The sequence below is a fragment of the Ahaetulla prasina genome, chromosome 13, assembly GCF_028640845.1.
Source record: "Ahaetulla prasina isolate Xishuangbanna chromosome 13, ASM2864084v1, whole genome shotgun sequence".
In the NCBI taxonomy this organism is placed as follows: Eukaryota; Metazoa; Chordata; class Lepidosauria; order Squamata; family Colubridae; genus Ahaetulla; species Ahaetulla prasina.
Genome location: NC_080551.1, coordinates 18,132,575 through 18,151,504, shown reverse-complemented (window position 1 = coordinate 18,151,504; position 18,930 = coordinate 18,132,575). Strand labels below are relative to the sequence as shown.

Genomic DNA, 18,930 nt, shown 5'->3' with positions numbered 1-18,930 from the left:
AGATGTACGTGATTGTAGCATTCAACTTTTGGCGATTTTTTTTCCCCCTCTTTAAACTGAGCTTTTAAAATGGTCCCCACCCTTTCATGCCGCTGCTCCTTTTGTTTTGTAGTTTGGAAAAGTTAGTCCTCCTCCAGAGAAGTTGTTTGGCCTAGGACAGGGGTCGGCAACCTGCGGCTGTGAAGCCACATGTGGCTCTTTCATCCCTCTGCTGCGGCTCCCTGTTGCCGGTTGGCTCCACAATTGGCAGCGCTTTCAGTTAGGACAGGTAGAGAAAAAAGGACACTGCGCTAGGAGGAGACTCTATGGTGGGGGAACCGGACTTCCAGTCAGCAGAGAAAAAAGGATGCTGCGCTAGGAGGAGACTCTATGGTGTGGGAACTGGACTTCCAGTCAGCAGAGAGAAAAGGATGCCATGCTAGGAAGAGACTCTATGGTGTGGGAACCAGACTTCCGGTCATCTCCAGAGTTGAATAGGGGGCTTCCGGTTAGGACCTTTATGGCTCTTTGAGTGTTTAAGGTTGCTGAGCCCTGGCCTAGAACATCCTTTTGGCTGACTGCATTTCATTATGGGTTGGGAGACTTCAACGAAGTACGTGACCCTTGCCTTCCTTGTTGTCTCGGACATCGTCCATTTTTATGACGGCCCTCGTCTTCAGAGCTCAGGGCAGCGTGAACAAACCTTCCTTCTTCATCTCATCACAGCCTTATCTATTTATTTTTATATTGTTATAATCTCATCAGAGCAGACTCCGGGCAGTTAACCTCGCAAGGCATAAAAACCATAATAAAATGTGGCAATCAAGACTAAGTACAAAACCTCATAAAATAATCATAACAATCTAACCGACCACAATCAAAACAGATCCTGTCTGTTATTTCCCCAACATGCCTCCCAAATAGTTCCATCTTAACTAAGTTTTTTTTTTCAATTACCAGCAGAATATAATGTGGAGAACAATCAAGATAAGTTGCATGGTTGAGCAGAGCTAGAGATGTACTGTAAATCTCCTTGCTCTGAGGCCATTATTCTTGCTACTTTGTTAAATGACCTGTTCCTTTATTGCCTCTTCCCTCCATCTTCCGTCTCCGCACGTCGCTCTTGGGGTCTCACCTGGCTTGTCTGTATATGTGGACACGTCAAAACTTAAAAAGCCCCAAACTTTGTTCATTCTGATCATTCTGAGACCACCTTATCATGGAGGCCAGGAAGACCTAGATCCGTGATGGCAAATCTTTTCAGCACTGAGTGCTGAAAAGGGAGTGCACGTGGGTCTGGACTGCAATCCAGAAGAAGAGCTGGCCAGGTCCCACGTGCGCGCCCAAAAATGAACTTCCGGTTTCAGCTACTGAACTTCCGGTTTCAGCCAGCTACTCTTCCAGGTGTTGTGACCTAGGCCCAAGTAGTTATAACCAGACACAATCAGTCCTAAACAAACGTATTTTATTAGAACAGCTGAGAATTACTTCATTCTCAGCTTCATCCAAATTAAGTCCAAAACAAAGTCCTTCAGAAAAAGTCCTTTGGCCTTATCACAAACCTTTGACTTCTTTGGCACCCTGCCAAAGGCTTTTCTTGGCAAGAACCCCATGAAGTTCAGAAACAGGAGACGCTAAAAAGAAATAATTGTAGCAATGTTGCTTTCCTACAAACAGCCCAAGAGCCGTTGCTGCTCTTTTGAGCCTTATGGGAGGGGCCAATCATCTCCTGGCCTTACTCCCGAGTTGTCCTTTTTGCTTCAGCTGCTCTTGCCTTCTGCAGCTCTTCGCATGCGTGCACTAAGAACAGGCTCCTCCTGTTCCTCTGCCTCTCTAATGTCGGCCTCTGGAGGCTCCAGAGTCCGCACAACGCTCCCAGATGGCCCTGGCCCCATCTCTGCCTCCGATGCAGAGCCCTCGTCCAGGACTTCCCCTGATTCCAGGACTGACCTCCCCATCCTCCTCACTGTCCGACTCCGCTGCCAGCTCTGCAGGCTTCTGGTGGACCACACCACTGGGTTTCTGGCACGCATGCACATGCAATGATCAGCTGGCCAGCGCACATGCTCACTCAGGAAAATGGAAGACCAGTTAGAAGATCTTCTAGTTTCAGACGCTGCCACATGCAAAAAAAGGCCAACTGATAGTTGTGTATGCATGCTTGCCAGAAACCCAGAAGATGAACAGGCTATGCCATGCATGCCAGGCGACATGGCTCACTATTATTTTCTCTCCAAAAAAACAACAACCAGATACATTACTACAGCATTGGTTCTCAGTGTATTATGAGAAGAGACCACAGAGTCAGGTAAAGTATTCCAAGCACTGATGATTCTGTTACAGAAGTCATATTTTCTGCAATCTAGATTAAAGCGGTTGACATTAAGTTTAAATCTATTAGTTGCTCTAGTATTATTGCAATTAAAGCTGAAGTAGTCTTTGACAAGAAGGACATTACAATAGATGATTCTGTGAGTTAAACTTAGGTCTTGTCGAAGGCGACGGAGTTCCAAGTTTTCTAAGCCTAGGATTTCAAGTCTGGTGGGATAAGGAATTTTAATGTTTTGATTGTTTTGTCTTTTTTGTCTTTTTGGGGAATTTTGTATTTTAACTTTGTCTTGAATTTTTTTTAAAAAAAGTACAACCATTGGTATAGTTCCTTAACTTTACTTTTCTCTTCAGAAACTGGGAAAGCGCTTGGGAATGTATTTGAGAATGCAAGGATGTTTGGTCTAGATGCTACCAGGTTGCTACTATATGGTCAAGCCTTGCTTCCTTCATTTTTATTTATTTATTTGTGTGTTTGTTTATCCATCTGGACTTTGACTCTGGACTTTATTTCCGTGGATTTAGAATAGGACAGAGTTGCATAAGTGAAGCTTGAAAGCATATGTATCTCAAGGATATGTGTGTATGTATGTGTGTCACACATCAAAAAAAATCTTTGTTGTGGCCCTTAGAGCCTCTCCAAAAATTGTTGGCAATTTTGTAATCTTGACTATGTCAGAAGGGGTAAATACAACGAATTAGAATTAAAACAAATATCATGTTTATCTCCGACCCCATCAACTTGTCGGAATGCAGCTGGAATTCCACTCAGAGCCAAGGACGCTGTGATACCCTCCAGCATAAACACTCTAAAATCAATCTCATCAACAAAGTGATAGATAGAACGGGTGGCTGAATTACTCCTGACCCAATCCAAATCAGATCCTAAAGGTGCTTTTTCCAAAAGGCAACTGGACTTCCTTGGGGTTTTGTTTTTTCTTCCTTTGAAGACATTTTGCTTTTCATCCAAGAAACTTCTTCAGTTCTCCATAGACAAATCCAAATCAAGTTGAATTCATTAATTGGCTTAATTAATGTTCTCGCTATATTTTATATTTGAGGCTGATTTTAACCGTGTTATTGTAATGTACAGTAGATACTGATCAGGGGTGAAATCCAGCAGGTTCTGACAGGTTCTGGAGAACCGGTAGTGGAAATTTTGAGTAGTTCGGAGAACCGGCAAATATCAATTCTGGCTGGGTTAGGAATGGAGATTTTGCAATATCCTTCCCCCAGGAGTGGAGTGGGAATGGAGATTTTGCAGTATCTTTCCCCTGCCATGCCCACCAAGCCACACCCATGAAGCCATGCCACGCCCACCAAGCCATTTTATTATTATTATTATTATTATTATTATTTCACCACTGGTACTGATGAGTCAATACGAAATGCTTGCATGTTGGTCCTTTTGGCTGTCTTGTTTAAATCCAATCCAACCAATTCTGATCTGGCTTGGTTCAAAAATAGGATTTTTGTGGGATGAGATGGATTTTGTGCGGTTTTCTTTTTCCTAACTAGTCTCAAATTAAAACAAGTTTCTTTTCAGGTGGAGAAGCCTTCTCATTATCTGACTCAACAATCCAATTTGACGTTATGATTCAAGTTGGAGAATCGCTCCAATGGAGAGATTCTGCAAAATCCTCCTTAAACCGACTCTCCAACTCAAAGCTTCGCCTAGCTCTCCATTTTATCTGCCCATCGACTAGTCTGTCTTAACCAAGTCTTTTTGTGATTGTGGTCGTTCTTACTCTTCTCCTTCAGGCTGTGTATTCCCGGGTGGCTCGCATCTGCAAAAATGACATGGGAGGCTCTCAGAGAGTGCTGGAAAAACACTGGACATCATTCCTGAAAGCACGTCTCAACTGCTCGGTGCCTGGGGATTCATTTTTCTACTTCGATGTGCTGCAGTCTATCACTGATATCATTGAAATCAGCGGCGTCCCGACTGTGGTTGGTGTTTTCACCACACAGCTGAACAGGTGAGAGAGGAACAACCAGGGGTGAAATCCAGGAGGTTCTGACAGGTTCTGGAGAACCGGTAGTGGAAATTTTGAGTAGTTCAGAGAACCGTTAGCGGAAATTATGAGCAGTTTGGAGAACTAGTAGCGGAAATTTTGAGCAGTTCAGAGAACCGATAGCAGAAATTTTGAGTAGTTCGGAGAACCGATAGTGGAAATTTTGAGCAGTTCGTTGAACCGGTAGCGGAAATTTTGAGTAGTTCGGAGAACCAGTAGCGGAAATTTTGAGTAGTTCGGAGAAACTGGTAGTGGAAATTTTGAGTAGTTCAAAGAACCAGTAGCGGAAATTTTTAGCAGTTCGGAGAACCATCAAATACCACCTCTAGCTGGCCCCAGAGTGGGGTGGGAATGGAGATTTGGTAATACCCTTTTCCCAAGAGTGGGGTGGAAATGGAGATTTTGCAATATCCTTCCCCTGCCATGCCTATCAACCCAGGCCCACAGACCCAGTAGTAAAAAAAAATTGGATTTCACCACTGGAACAAACCCCACCTCATAAAGGGAAGTCCTGCCATTCACTGCTGGCAGGACTAACCGCACGGCCCAGCTTTTTTTTTTTCCTGACAGCCTCTTTTGTGCATTTTTGGCAGCATCCCTGGCTCAGCAGTTTGCGCTTTCAACATGGAAGACATTGAGAAAGCCTTCAAAGGGAGATTTAAAGAGCAGAAAACCCCAGACTCTGTTTGGACAGCTGTACCCGAAGACAAAGTACCGAGGCCAAGGTAAAAATATTTGCATACGTGCAAAGCTGTGCAGAAAAGCTACACCGGCCCGATTTGATTCAGAGGTGTTTTGATTGCACAGAACTGCACACTTGGACAGTTATCGCAAAGCAGCTTATCGAGGCATCAACCCCCCCTCCCCAGCCTTTAGAGCAGTGGTTCTCAACCTTTATAGTGCTGCGACCCCTTTAATACAATTCCCCACAATGTGGCGACCCCTTTAATACAATTCCTCACGATGTGGCGACCCCAACCATAAAATTATTTTCGTTTTGAATTTATCGCGCCTGAAGCCGTATTGGCTAGCGATCTGAACTGCTCGCGATTGCCTTGAGGACGGAGGCATTAAAGCGGAGACTCCTCCCCTATTAAGTTTATCACACCTGAAGCCAGATTAGGCTAGCGATTGGGAGTGATTGCAGCTGGCTCAAGAGGGAGATATCAGAGCAAAGATTTCTCTCTTTTTTAATTCATCGCACTTGAAGCCGAATTCGGCTAGCGATTTGAAGAGCCTGTAGCTGGCTTGTGGAGTCAACCATTGGAGCGCGATTCTTCGACTCGCAAGTATACTTCCCATATTTCCGATGGTCTTAGGCGACCCCTGGCAAATAGTCATTCGACCCCCAATGGGGTCCCGACCCACAGGTTGAGAACCGCTGCTTTAGAGACTGAAATATGGTGCCTCGGGGGCTTTTGCATTGAGCAGATAACTTTGCTCGGCGGCTTGAAGTTCACCCGGAAATCCTACAATGTCACAGCTACCCAACGCTGGAAAAGTTTTGCCCAGCAATAGGAATTCACACCCCATCTTTAACAGACTTTAACAGAGTTGGAAGGGACCTTGTAGGTCATCTAGTCCAACCCCCCCCCACCCAAGCAAAAGACCCTACCCCATTTTTGACAAACGGCAGTCCAGTCTCTTCTTGATGCCCCCAGTGATGAAGCTCCTGCAACTTCCGAAGGCAACTTCTGTTCCTCTGACCGGTCGTTCTGTCAGAAACTTTCTCCTTATTTCTTTTTTTTTTCTTTTTCTTTTTTTAATGTTTAAGGACTTTTTATGAAAGCAAGAATTTTATAATCCAAATTGTGGTTCTTTGCTCAGCTATCAATCCTTACTGCTAACTACAACAGTAGTGACATTCTGAGCTTTTCCACAGTAAATTACAAAATTAAAGAAAGGGATGCTTTAAATGTTTTGTATTGTGCTGAAAATTCTTTCCCTCGAGTTTATAAAACATTCATTTGTTTTTTCTATTTTTTTTTTAATTATTTTAAATCAATAGGTAATCTAGGACTAGCAGTTTTGCTAGTCCTGGCATTTGTTGGGTACATAAGCTTCCAAGTTTCCTTTCCTTTTTTTATTTATTTTATATTTTGCAATGTTTTTCTCAATGATTAGTAGTTCTTCCATGTTTAGATTTTTTTTCTTCGGTGAAGGTTGAATCTCTCCTTGTTCAGTTTCCATCCATTATTCCTTGTCTGGCCTTCAGGTGCTTTGGAAAATAGCTTGACCCCTTCCTCTCTTGGCAGCCCCTCAAATATTGGATGGCTGCTATCATGTCTCCCCTGGTCCTTCTCTTCACTAGACTAGCCAGGCCCAGTTCCTACAACCGTTCTTCATATGTTTTAGTCTCCAGTTCATTGAGCAGATAGATTCAGATTAACAGAGTTGGAAGGGACCTTGTAGGTCATCTAGTCCAACCACCCTGCCTAATCTCTCCTAGTTCAGTTTCCATCCATTGCTCCATGTCTGGCCTTCAGGTGCTTTGGAAAATAGCTTGACCCCCTTCCTCTCTGCGGCAGCACTTCAAATATTGGAAGACTGCTATCCTGTTTCCCCTGGTCCTTCTCTTCACGATCCACATCTTGGATGGGCAGAACAATTTAACTAGAGTGCAGCGGTTGCCGGTGGTCTTCCGGGTGCAGTTCAAAGTGTTGGTTATCACCTTTAAAGTGCTTCATGGCTTGGGACCGGGATATTTACGGGACCGCCTACTGCCACCAATAGCCTCCCATCGACCTGTGCGCTCTCACAGGGAGGGCAGGGTGCCGTCAGCCAAACAATGCCGGCTGGCGGCTCCCAGGGGAAGAGCATTCTTGGTGGGGGCACCTGCCCTGTGGAATGAAATAAAATAAAATAAAAATTATAAAAACCCAATAAAACCCCATTAAAATTCCCATTAGGCCAGCCCTGCTCGATGAATTTTATTATTTTTAACTTTTTAGCCAAATTGAATTAGATTTTTAGTGATATATTGTTTTAATTGTTGTGTTACTGTTTTATTTTGGCTGTACACCGCCCTGAGTCTTCGGAGCAGGGCGGTATAAAAATATAAATAATAAATAAATAAATAAATAAACCAGAAGCCCAGAATAACAAGCGTTGGAAGAGAGCTTGAAGATCTTCTTGGTCCAACCCCTTGCTCAAGTAGGAGACCCTATACCATGCCAGACAAATAGCTTTCCAATCTCTTTTTTAAAAAACCTCCGATGATGGAGGCTTTCCCCACCTGCAACATCTGAAGGCAAGCCATTCCACCTGTTAATTGTTCTCAGTATTAGGAAATTCCTCCATCTAAAGAGGAGGAAGAGAGAGAGAATTCAAAATCAGGCAAGGGTCTTGAGACTGTGCTTCTCTTTCTGGTCAATGAAGGCCTGCAAATCTTGAGATAGATCTCAAAGATCTTTTCACAAGATAATCATCTAAGGCAGGGGTGAAATCTACTTACCTTCCTTACTGTTTCGGAAGTGCACGTGCTGTGCATCACATCACATGCGTGCGCAGACCTGCACATGCACAAAACCTTCTGCGCATGCGCAGAAGTCAAAAAACACATTACTTCCTGGTTACAACCAGGAAGTCATGACGCCCCAGGTGGGTGGGCAGAGCTTTGCTCCGCCATCGCTACCGGATCACCGAACTACCGGTCACGATTGCTACCAGATCTCACAATCCGGTCCGATCCGGGAGCCTTTCAACCTTGATCTAAGGTGAGACCATATTGGCAATTTGAACTCCCTCTTAAGAAATTTTCCAGGAATTTGTACCCAACCAGGTAATGTTCTGAAAGCTATCTTACTGACAGTATGCAGAACTACAAGTTGAAGGCAACACTTTAGATCAGGGGTCTCCAGCCTTGGCAACTTTAAGACTTGTGGACTTCAACTCCCAGATTTCTGGGAACTTTGCTGGCTGAGGAATTCTGGGAGTTGAAGTCCACACGTCTTAAAGTTGCCAAGGCTGGAGACCCCTGTTTTACATCACTGTGGTTTCATGGAGCAGATTTTGCCCTAAATCCTTACAAATAACATAATTCCAACAAATTAACTGTATTATGATTTCACACAATGGCCTGATTCACGCAATTGGTTGAGACAATGGCTGAACTCCCAACATACTAGTAACTAAAAATTGCTAACTCCTCAGCCATCTTTATGCTTAAGTTAAGCGTGTTGTGTAAATCCAGCAGCGATATCCTTGAAAGAACTTGGAGTTCCAGCAAATAATTTGTCCAGCGACTTGCTCAAATCCTTTCTAAAAATAATTCTAGAGCAGTAGTTTTCCTTTGGATCCTGATTTTATGGTTACTCCTCTGCAGCTTTTGTTTGTTTGTTTGTTTGATATTTTTACTTTAAAAAAAAAAAAACCATCGGGGGAAAAATTGTTACTTTCTTTTCAGACCTGGCTGCTGTGCAAAACATGGCCCGGCAGAGGCTTACAAAACCTCCATTGATTTCCCAGATGAAACGCTTTCTTTCATCAAGTCCCATCCTTTGATGGATTCCGCTGTTCCATCTGTCATTGAGGAGCCGTGGTTCACAAAGACGCGAGTCAGGTAAGAGGCATGGCTGGGACAGCGGGCCAAGGAGCAACAGTTCTGAAACAGAATCCAATTCCCACCCTAATGACAGAAGGCTCAGAGCCCTTCTGCACAGACTTGAGAGGAGGCAGACGGTTGAATTTTGCAGATTTGTTTGCAAGAATTAGCAATAGCACTTAGACTTGTATACCGCTTCACAGTGCTTTACAGCTAAGCGGTTAAACCTAAGTGGTTTACGGAGTCAGCCTATTGCCCCCAGCAATATGGGTCCTCATTTTACCCACCTCGGAAGGATGGAAGGCTGAGTCCACCTTGAGCCTGGTGAGCTTCGAACTGCCAAATTGCAGGCAGCCGGCAGGCAGCAGAAGTAGCCTGCAGTCCTGCACTCTAACCACTGTGCCACCATTGCAACTGGACTATTTTTTCGTCACACATCTGCAAGAAAACCACCAAGTCAGAGAGCACCGAAGACTCCACTGTTCCACCCTGAGCTACAGATATTCTCTTCTATTGATACAGTGAGATTTTCTTCTCAAATTTGGAGTAACTGAAGTGGCACACAAGTTGCCATTAAAAGGAGTTGACATAACATCAGCAAGCATCGGATATTAAGACACAATCCACAGCAAGCAAGAGTAGCTTGTTAGTTCTGCTATCTATCTTAGAAGATGTTTGCTCTGCTGTTCTAGGTTTTATTTCCTGGGTGCTTTTGAAGTTCGTGTGTTACTATTTTAAAGTTTTGCTTTTTAAAGTTTTTAAAGTTAATGTATTGATGTGTACACTAGCTTGGTATAGTGGTTAAGGTGCTCGCCTGGAAACCAGGGGACTGTAAGTTCTACTTCTGCCTTAGACATGAAAGCTGGTTGGGTGACTTTCGTCCAACTGGTCTCTCTCAGTTCAACCCACCTCACAGGGTGGTGGTGGTTGTTGTTGTTGGAAAAGTATTAGGAAGGATGAGTATTAGTTATGTTCTCAGACTTGGATTAATTATAACGTAACAAAGGTGGGACGAAAATCAGATAAGTAAATAAAAATAACGTGTCCATTTTCAAGTGTATCCTAAGTTGGTGTGAACTCTTCTAAGCCAATTTGCAGCTCAGATTTAGTATATCTTAATTATATGTTCCATGTGGACCTACTTGAGTTTTAAAATTGACACAGTTAGCTTTACAGGGCCTCTCGTTAAACAGGGATTGGTGGACGTTAATCAGAGTGCTGGATTCTCGGTTGTATAATTCTCTCCAGGGAGAATCCAGAGAGCAGAAAGATCAACAACTTCCCCCTTTTCCAATTTGGTATCACCTGCTCTCCAGTTCTATTTGGTTTCAGTGCTACCATCATGTTTTGTATTATTATTATTATTTTATTTACACAAAATGACAGTATACACAGCAAACGAGATAATTATGCTGGATTTCATATCACAGATCACTAGTAGAACACTTCCCAAGCGTTTAGGACTGCGTGATGTATCGGCGAATTATGGGAGCAGATCCCAGTAAGGTGGCCTTCTGCAGCTGACCAATGGTGATCTTGTCAGCGGCAATTGCTTTTAAGTGCTTGCCTAAGTCTTTAGGCACAGCTCCCAGTGTGCCGAGTACCACTGGAACCACCTGCACTGGTTTATGCCAGAGTCTCTGCAATTCGATTCCCAAATCTTGATATCTGGTGACTTTTTCAAGTTGTTTCTCATCAATTCTGCTGTCACCAGGTATAGCAATGTCGACTATCCACACTTTTTTCTTTTCCACAATCCACATTTTTTTCTTTTCCACAACGTGATATCCGGGGTGGTAGTAGTAGTAGTAGTAGTAGTAGTAGTAGTAGTAGTAGTAGTAGTATTACATGAAACTCAGTCAACTGAACATTTAAAAATGTATCAAAAATACCATTGACTGGTGCTGATGGTTGATACTGGGTGATGCCAGCACCCTAGGTATCAACCAAGTATCTTCTTAAAATGTACGATATTCCGAGTAGCACAGTTTTTTGCAGTTCCGCTGGTGTTATTGCAGGAAGCTCCAGTTTCTTTTATTTTTAAATAATTTTTTATTTCCATTTTTCAACATCATATTTATGTACAAACTATTATCCATTATTAATCATTAATTTTTATTTATTACTGATTCAGGCCTGCCCGACTGCCACTTCCTTACTACACAACCTCCCTCTCTACCCTCTACTACTTTCCCATCCTTCATCTCCTTCACTTTACTACTTCCTCTCCTCCTTCTCCACTCCTCCCTTCTTCCACCCTATCTAACCCTCTTATTCCCCTCCTCCTTCTCTACACTTTCCTACCTACTTTCTTCCCTCCTTCTACTCCTCTCTCCTTTTCTTCCTGAAATGGCAGTTGAGCATCCCCAATATCATTTTAAATTTTTAAATTCCATATCTTCAAAAATTACTGTACATTAATAGTCATTCCATGTATCACTTGTTGATTCATTTTCCCCTTTCCCCTCCTCCCCCTTCCCCCAGACTTCCCAGAGCAAATACCGGTATTATGACCAACAATCACAAGCTAAAGTATACAAAATATACATAACCTCCCACCTTAAAAATTTAAAACTATAGATCCTCACAATAAAAATAAAAGATAGGAAAGAATAATAAAAAGAAAAGAAAAGAAACAATACCAACTTCACATATTACTTCTTCTTACAGTCCATTTTTAAAATTAATCCATCTTCTCAAATTCAATTTTTTTTCCACTTGTATATTCCTTCAAATTTCATAAGTCCATTTCTCAAATTACAGTCCATCTTCTCGAACTCAAATTTTTATCACTTATATATTTCTTCAATTGCCATAACATTTAATGTCCATTCTTCTTACAGTCCATTTTAAAAATTAGTCCATCTTCTAAAGTTCAAATTTTTTTTTCCTCCCACTTGTATATTATTTATGAAATTTGAAGGAATATAGAAGCTCCAGTTTCTTGATGTGTTTATTATTATTTACTTTATTCATTAAACATAAAACTCAGTCAACTGAATATTCAAAAATGCAACACAATTACCATTGACTGGTACTAATGATTGATACGTGTTGCTGCCAGCGCTCTAAGTATCAACCAAGTATCTTCTTAAGGTCTACAGTGTTCTGAGTAGCACAGTTTTTTGCAGTTCCGCTGGTGCTATTGCAGGAAGCTGCAAATTATTATTATTATTATTTTTTACTTTATTCATTAAACATGAAACTCAGTCAACTGAACATTCAAAAACGTATCACAGATACCATTGACTGGTGCTAATGGTTGATACTGGTTGCTGCCAGTGTCCTAGGTATCAACCAAGGACCTTCTTAAAATATATGATGTTCCGAGTAGCCCAGTTTTTTGCAGTTCCGCTGGTGTTATTGCAGGAAGCTGCAATTTTGTTGATGTATCTTATAAAATTCTTGGACATGGTACCAAGTGCCCCGATGACAATGTTTCATCCATAGCCGTGTAATTTCGATGGCCAGGTTATTATTATTATTATTTTTTATTTGCATTTATATCCCGCCCTTCTCCGAAGACCCAGGGTGGCTTACATTATGTTAGCAATAGTCTTCATTCTATTTGTATATTTATATACAAAGTCAACTTATTGCCCCCAACAATCTGGGTCCTCATTTTACCTACCTTATAAAGGATGGAAGGCTGAGTCAACCTTGGGCCTGGTGGGACTAGAACCTGCAGTAATTGCAGGCAGCTGCTGTTAATAACAGACTGCATTAGCAGTCTGAGCCACAGAGGCCCAATTTTTGTTGTTGTCTGTTATTGTTTGTTATTGTTGTCGCTAAAATGTGTCTTTGTTCATTGGAAAACTATAAATAAGTTTAAAAACACCTACATACAAACCGAACTGCTCACCTTCCTCTTTCTCACCTGGATTGTACAACAGGGGAAGGCTGATTAATGCAGGTGCCACGAAGAATGGGATTTTATAGATATTAAGCATGTTGTTTTTTCTTTCTTTCCCGCGTACAAAATATGCTGTACCCATGACAATCAACCTTTATTTGATTAATGTTGTGGCTGCTGCTATCAAAACGCAGCCTATTCACACACCATTGGCAAAAGCTGTGATGCTTCTCTTTCAAAGCTACAAAAAAAAACACAAGCTTTTGGAGGGCTGCCTTCCTTAAAGAAAGTGGTGTCTGCCCTCGATAGAATCTACTCCCCATCATCCTCGCAAAGGTGGCTCAGCGGCTATGACGCTGAGCTTGTCAATCAGAAAGTTCGGCAGTTCGGCGGTTCGAATCCCTAGTACAGGTCTCCTGCATGAGCAGGGGGTTGGACTAGATGACCTCCAAGGTCCCTTCCAACTCTGTTACAGTTATAAAATCCCACCGTCCTTCCAAAGCCACCCCGGATGTCAGGGTGGAGAGCGCAGTTATGACGAGAGGTGTCTTGATCTCAACAGGTATCGGCTGACCGCAATAGCCGTGGATCATTCAGCTGGCCCTTATCAAAACTACACTGTCATCTTTGTGGGCTCTGAAGCTGGAATGGTGCTTAAGATCCTGGTGAAGACCAGAGCTTTTTCACTCAACGACAGCATCTTACTGGAAGAGATCGATGCTTTCAATCACGCCAAGTAGGTCTTATTTTATGAGAAAGGCTGCGAAAGATTTGAGGGCGTCCATCTTGTTTGAGTCCCTTTTGCTGTTAGCCACTTGACTGAAAAGCGCCTCCTTCCTCCTTTCCTCCCACTTCAGTGACATTTCACTCCCTCTGTCATCTCCTCCTGTCCTAGTGAAGCCCGATCGCTAAAGAAATGTGGGTTTACATAATTTCAAAAACAGTTTGTGTTGAGGTGAGCACGTTTTGTTTTCATGTATATATGCATGGACATGCCCCAGTATATTGCTGATACTCCGGAACGGTGCAAGTATATCAACATCCTCTTGTTATCCTCCGGTAAAAAATAATCAGAGAAAAAGCTAATGTAGAAAAGCCGATGAAGTCATTAATTACGATCAAGACGATAATTGGTAATGAAATTCTGGCCGTTTCACCAAGCCTTCTCTTTTCATAACACAACAACAACTGGCCTTGTCTAGCAGTCTATCTAATGGAAATTGCTCTCTTGAAGAACGCATTTTAGTGGTTGAGGTTTCGTCAAAGGGTGGGGAGTTACTGGTTTGTCTTTAGTTTGGTTTGTGCTTGTTTGTCCCTTCAGCATCTCCTCTTCTACAACCAAGCCAACTTTTTTTTTATTATTATTTGAATTTATATCCCGCCCTTCTCCGAAGACTCAGGGCGGCTTACGTTGTGTTAAGCAATAGTCTTCATCCATTTGTAAATTATATACAAAGTCAACTTTTATTGCCCCCAACAATCTGGGTCCTCATTTTACCTACCTTATAAAGGATGGAAGGCTGAGTCAACCTTGGGCCTGGTGGGACTTGAACTTGCAGTAATTGCAAGCAGCTGTGTTAATAACAGACTGCTTTAGTCTGTTGAGCCACCAGAGGCCCTTGAAGAGAAGAGTTGTAGAGGAGTTCATCCATCACTTTAATCCTGGAATTCTACCTGGTTTCTCTGACTTCAATCATGCCAAGTGTCAGACTTCCCCAACATATCATTGTCCTTTGGGCTAGAGGGTACAAAATTGCAGAAGACTTCGATATGTCTTCTTTCAACTAACTTTGTGCTCTGACCTAGACTTCCCAAGAGCATGAAGCAGACTCCTTGTCCCGACAAAAAACCCTTTTTATTAAGTTACTGTGAATTCCTCTCATTCACATCCAGCAAAGTCTTTCAAGGGAGAATTTACAGTCACAGACCTTATCTGACTTGGAGAGCTGCCAGGCCGATGTCTTCAACACTTGGCAAGAAGTCTCTGAGAGTCACGAACCAATTAGGCTAACTAATTGTCTCCTGCAAACTCCACTCCCCTTTCGCTCCTCTTTATTCCCTATGGGAGGGGCCATTCACCGTCCACCTGTGGCTTTACTTCTGAGTCAACCCTTGTTCCTTAGCTGTTCCCTTCTCCTGGCATCTCTGTGCATGCATGCACTGGGAACAGGCTCCAGCTGTTCTTCTGCCCCACTGATGTCCGACTCCAAAGGCAGCTGACAACTGTCAGATGGCCCTGGCTCCATCTCTGCCTCCGACGCAGAGCACTCATCAGAGCCTTCCCCAGACTCCAGGACTGGCCCATGTTCCTCCCCAACCTCCTCACTGTCTGAATCTGCCACCAGCTCTGCTGGCAGGCCACAACACTGTGGCCTTCAAAACCCATGTGGGAAAAGTGCTATTAACGAAGTAATTGAAAGACAAAGTAACCAAGGTCTGTGTAGGCTTGAGATGATAAGCGTCAACAAGTGGATATCCAAAAAAGTAAAGATATTAAAATTTCTGTGTCCCACAGATGTAATGGGGATGGTGAAGAGGACAAAAAAGTCGTCTCTCTACAACTGGACAAAGAGCACCATGTGTTGTTTATTGCGTTCTCCAGCTGCATCATTAGAATTCCCCTCAGCCGTTGTGAGCGTCATGGATCATGTAAAAAGTAAGGCATCTCTGCAACCTCATGCTATTGGGTCTGCCAATCCTCCAAGACAACGGATGACTAATATCTTTCTTGGTTTTGCTGTAGGACTTGCATTGCTTCTCGGGACCCTTACTGTGGCTGGTTGGCCCACGGATCCTGCGGGAGAGTGAGAGCAAGCATGTTGTAAGTAGAGCAATTTTATTTTTGAGTTTTTACATCGCCACAGAAAAGGTTATCAAAATGACATTAAACTCCCTTTTATAACTCTGGAATCCCCTAATTTGGGGTAGAGTCAGGGCAGTTGGCTGGAGCTGAGAGTTTACTGGCCGGATACCCTTCCTGAACACCTGTGGGGAGTTCACAGCAGATACTTTTTCTCTGTGCCCTAGGAGAGAAACATCTGCTGCTACCTAGGATTGAACTCTCAGCCTTCTGAGTGGAAGGCGAGTATTTTCACCGCTAGGCCACCACACTGCTCCCTGTTATCAAAATGACATTCTGCCCCATAAAATACTTTAAACTTTAATGTTGTAGTATAAGTTTTTAAACCCTAAAAAAAAAAAAAAGCTTTGAGTGAGACTTTTTTAAGAGCTATCTTCAATTACACTGGATCATCTTTAATTTAAAGACCCAAGCGGTGGCACAGAAAACCATCCTTGGCACAGATTTCATGGGAGCTGTGGCAGGTTCCATCCATGCCTGATTATACTCTCTTATTCCCTAATTTAAGGCTATTCTTGTTGCCGTTTGTTCCTTTTTAAGACTCCTCCAGGATGCCGTTCACTTTTTATGTAATGTTTATGGGTTTTTTTTCTTTTTTAATTCAAGTTTTCACAAAAACAAAGGTGGCAACACACGGTTAGATTAACTGCCATTTGTATGTGAGCTGAAGATCAGTTTTTTGGGGAGCAATTCCAACGTTTAGGTGGTCCAATATCCAATTACCCACAGTGAGGAGAGACCCTTCGGAAGTTTAAATCTAGGAAACGTGAATAACAATCTCAATTCACATTTGCTTCAGAACAGACTTGTCATTTAAGACAGCCATTGTCCAAAACCGGGCCTCCATTTCTGCCCTTTCCGTGACCTTCTCTCCCTAATTTCCCATCCCATAATTGTGGCACAGTAAATGATGATGGATGGGAGGAGGGCTTCTTGTCTCCAGACTGGAAGTTCTCCGTCTTCCGTGGTGGCAGACAGAAAGAAGTTTTGTGGTGCTGCTTGGTCAGGAAATAGCTCATAGGTCAGACGCTCTGTTCAATAGTTTAATTGTTGGTAATTTGGGTCATGGTTTAATGAGAAAATCCTTAGGGCAAGGGCGACAGAATAGGAAGAGCAGCTGTGAGCTAAGACCAAAGGCCTGCTAGAGTTGGCCTGCATTCATTAGCTGTGAACTGTGTGTCAGTAAAGGTAAAGGTTCCCCTCGCACATATGTGCTAGTTGTTCCTGACTCTAGGGGGTGGTGCTCATCTCCATTTCAAAGCCAAAGAGCCAGCGCTGTCCGAAGACGTCTCCGTGGTCATGTGGCCTGCATGACTCAATGCCAAAGGCGCACGGAATGCTGTTACCTTCCCACCAAAGGTGGTCCCTATTTTTTCTACTTGCATTTTTACGTGCTTTCGAAACTGCTAGGTTGGCAGAAGCTGGGACAAGTAACGGGAGCTCACCCCATTACACGGCAGCACTAGGGATTCGAACCGCCGAGCTGCCAACCTTTCAATCGACAAGCTCAACGTCCTAGCCCCTGAGCCACCGAGTCCGTTACGTGTTTCAGTACGCATCTTAGGAAACATAGGAGGCAACCACTCATCTCCGCATGGATCATAGTCAAGAAGACCACTCAACACAGTATGAATCTTGATCCAAGAACTCTACCCATGAAACCATTAGATTATTGATATGCTATTAGAAATGAGGCCTCCCCTTCATTATTTGTCTAACACATCCTTTCTTGAGTCCAGTGCCCACCCACACATTCATACAGTAAATAAATAAATACATACGTATGTACATACGTACTCAACCTATGGCTGCAATTGAGCCCAAAATTTCTGTTGCTAATTGAGACCGTTGTTAAGTGAATTTTGCACCATTCTACAACCTTTCTTGCCACCGTTTTTAAGCGAATCATTTCTGTTGTTAAGTTAGTAACACGGTTGTTAAGTGAATTTGGCTTCCCTGTTGACTTGGCTTGGCAGAAGGTCGCTAAAGCAGAGGTCTCCAACCTTGGCAACTTTAAGACTTGCGGACTTCAACTCCCAGAATTCAGCTTTGCTGGCTGAGGAATTCTGGGAGTTGAAGTCCGCAAGTCTTAAAGTTTCCAAGGTTGGAGACCCTGCACTAAAGAGTGACCCCATGATACAGCAACCATCATCCATATGAGTGCATTGCCAATGGTCTTTGATCACATGACTATGAGGAGGCTACTATGGTTAGAACAGAATAGAATTGTGTTACATCCGTAGACCAGAGACCAGAACAAATAAAAACACTCAATAAATATACAATTAAAAATTCTAGAATCAAATAATAAATAACAGATAAAATCCATGATAAAATCCCATCTGTCAGTTATACATGGTCCGACTATACTAAAATCAGGGATGTAGTGGCTTAGTGGGTAAGACGCTGAGCTTGTCGATCGAAAGGTCGGCAGTTCAGCGGTTCAAATCCCTAGTGCCGCGTAACGGGGTGAGCTCCCATTATTGTTCCATCTTCTGCCAACCTAGCAGTTCGAAAGCACATAAAAAATGCAAGTAGAAAAATAGGGACCACCTTGGGTGGGAAGGTCACAGCATTCTGTGCGCCTTTGGCATTGAGTCATGCCGGCCACATGACAACGGAGACGTCTTCGGACAGTGCTGGCTCTTCGGCTTTGAAACAGAGATGAGCACCGCCCCCTAGAGTCGGGAACGACTAGCACATCCATAAACTGTGTGGCTAGTACAGTCATAAGTGTGAAAAATGGTCATGAGTCTCCATTTTCAGGGCCTTTCCCAACTTTGAATGGTCAACTTTGTAAATAGAGAATTATCTGCAAATCCATAGACATATACAGACATATCATGTTGCAGTTCTTGTTTCGATGATGATGTTGATGATGTTGCAGTCCTCCTTGGTTTCCCCAACTAATGCTGTTAATTGCAGGTTGTCTTTGTTTGTTTCATACAACCACAGCATTGGAGGGTATGAGCAAGACGTGGAGTACGGCAACACTGCCCACCTGGGGGATTGCCACGGTAAGCCCCTCCACCTTGGACGTCCGCTTGAGAATGCAGCATGGTTTGGTTTGTGAGCCACACGATGGTGTGGAAGATCCTTATTTAATGGCACTGAGCACTTGCCCTCCCTTTAAACTTGAAAGCTGTTTGATCTTGGGTGGTGGATTTCTTCGACCGACCCTCTTTTTTTCCCCCCCCCAACCATCACGCTGGTTCGTGAAGGTCCACAGCCACTTTATGATTATATTGAATCCTTTTTAATTTTTTTACTCCCTGTTTTTCCCTCCCTTTTGGGTAGCCAATTGTGTTTTATTTTCCGATTTTTCCGTTGCTCAGGCTTTGAAAATCTTTTG

At 43.0% G+C, this 18,930-nt stretch overlaps 1 protein-coding gene across 10 annotated transcripts in view; it reads left to right on the top strand.

The window, feature by feature from the left end:
* The window catches only part of SEMA6D (semaphorin 6D), a 94,430-nt gene that overhangs the window by 63,180 nt on the left and 12,320 nt on the right, over nucleotides 1–18,930 (top strand). For 7 of the 10 annotated variants that reach the window (XM_058156334.1, XM_058156333.1, XM_058156336.1 and 4 more), the window contains 7 exons: nucleotides 4,069–4,286; nucleotides 4,916–5,047; nucleotides 8,728–8,883; nucleotides 13,281–13,454; nucleotides 15,234–15,374; nucleotides 15,462–15,539; nucleotides 18,504–18,595. In XM_058156334.1, the coding sequence (XP_058012317.1) occupies nucleotides 4,069–4,286; nucleotides 4,916–5,047; nucleotides 8,728–8,883; nucleotides 13,281–13,454; nucleotides 15,234–15,374; nucleotides 15,462–15,539; nucleotides 18,504–18,595 (991 nt within the window). The remainder of the gene's footprint in view (nucleotides 1–4,068; nucleotides 4,287–4,915; nucleotides 5,048–8,727; nucleotides 8,884–13,280; nucleotides 13,455–15,233; nucleotides 15,375–15,461; nucleotides 15,540–18,503; nucleotides 18,596–18,930) is intronic. The other 3 variants (XM_058156332.1, XM_058156330.1, XM_058156328.1) reach the window with 1 other exon arrangement.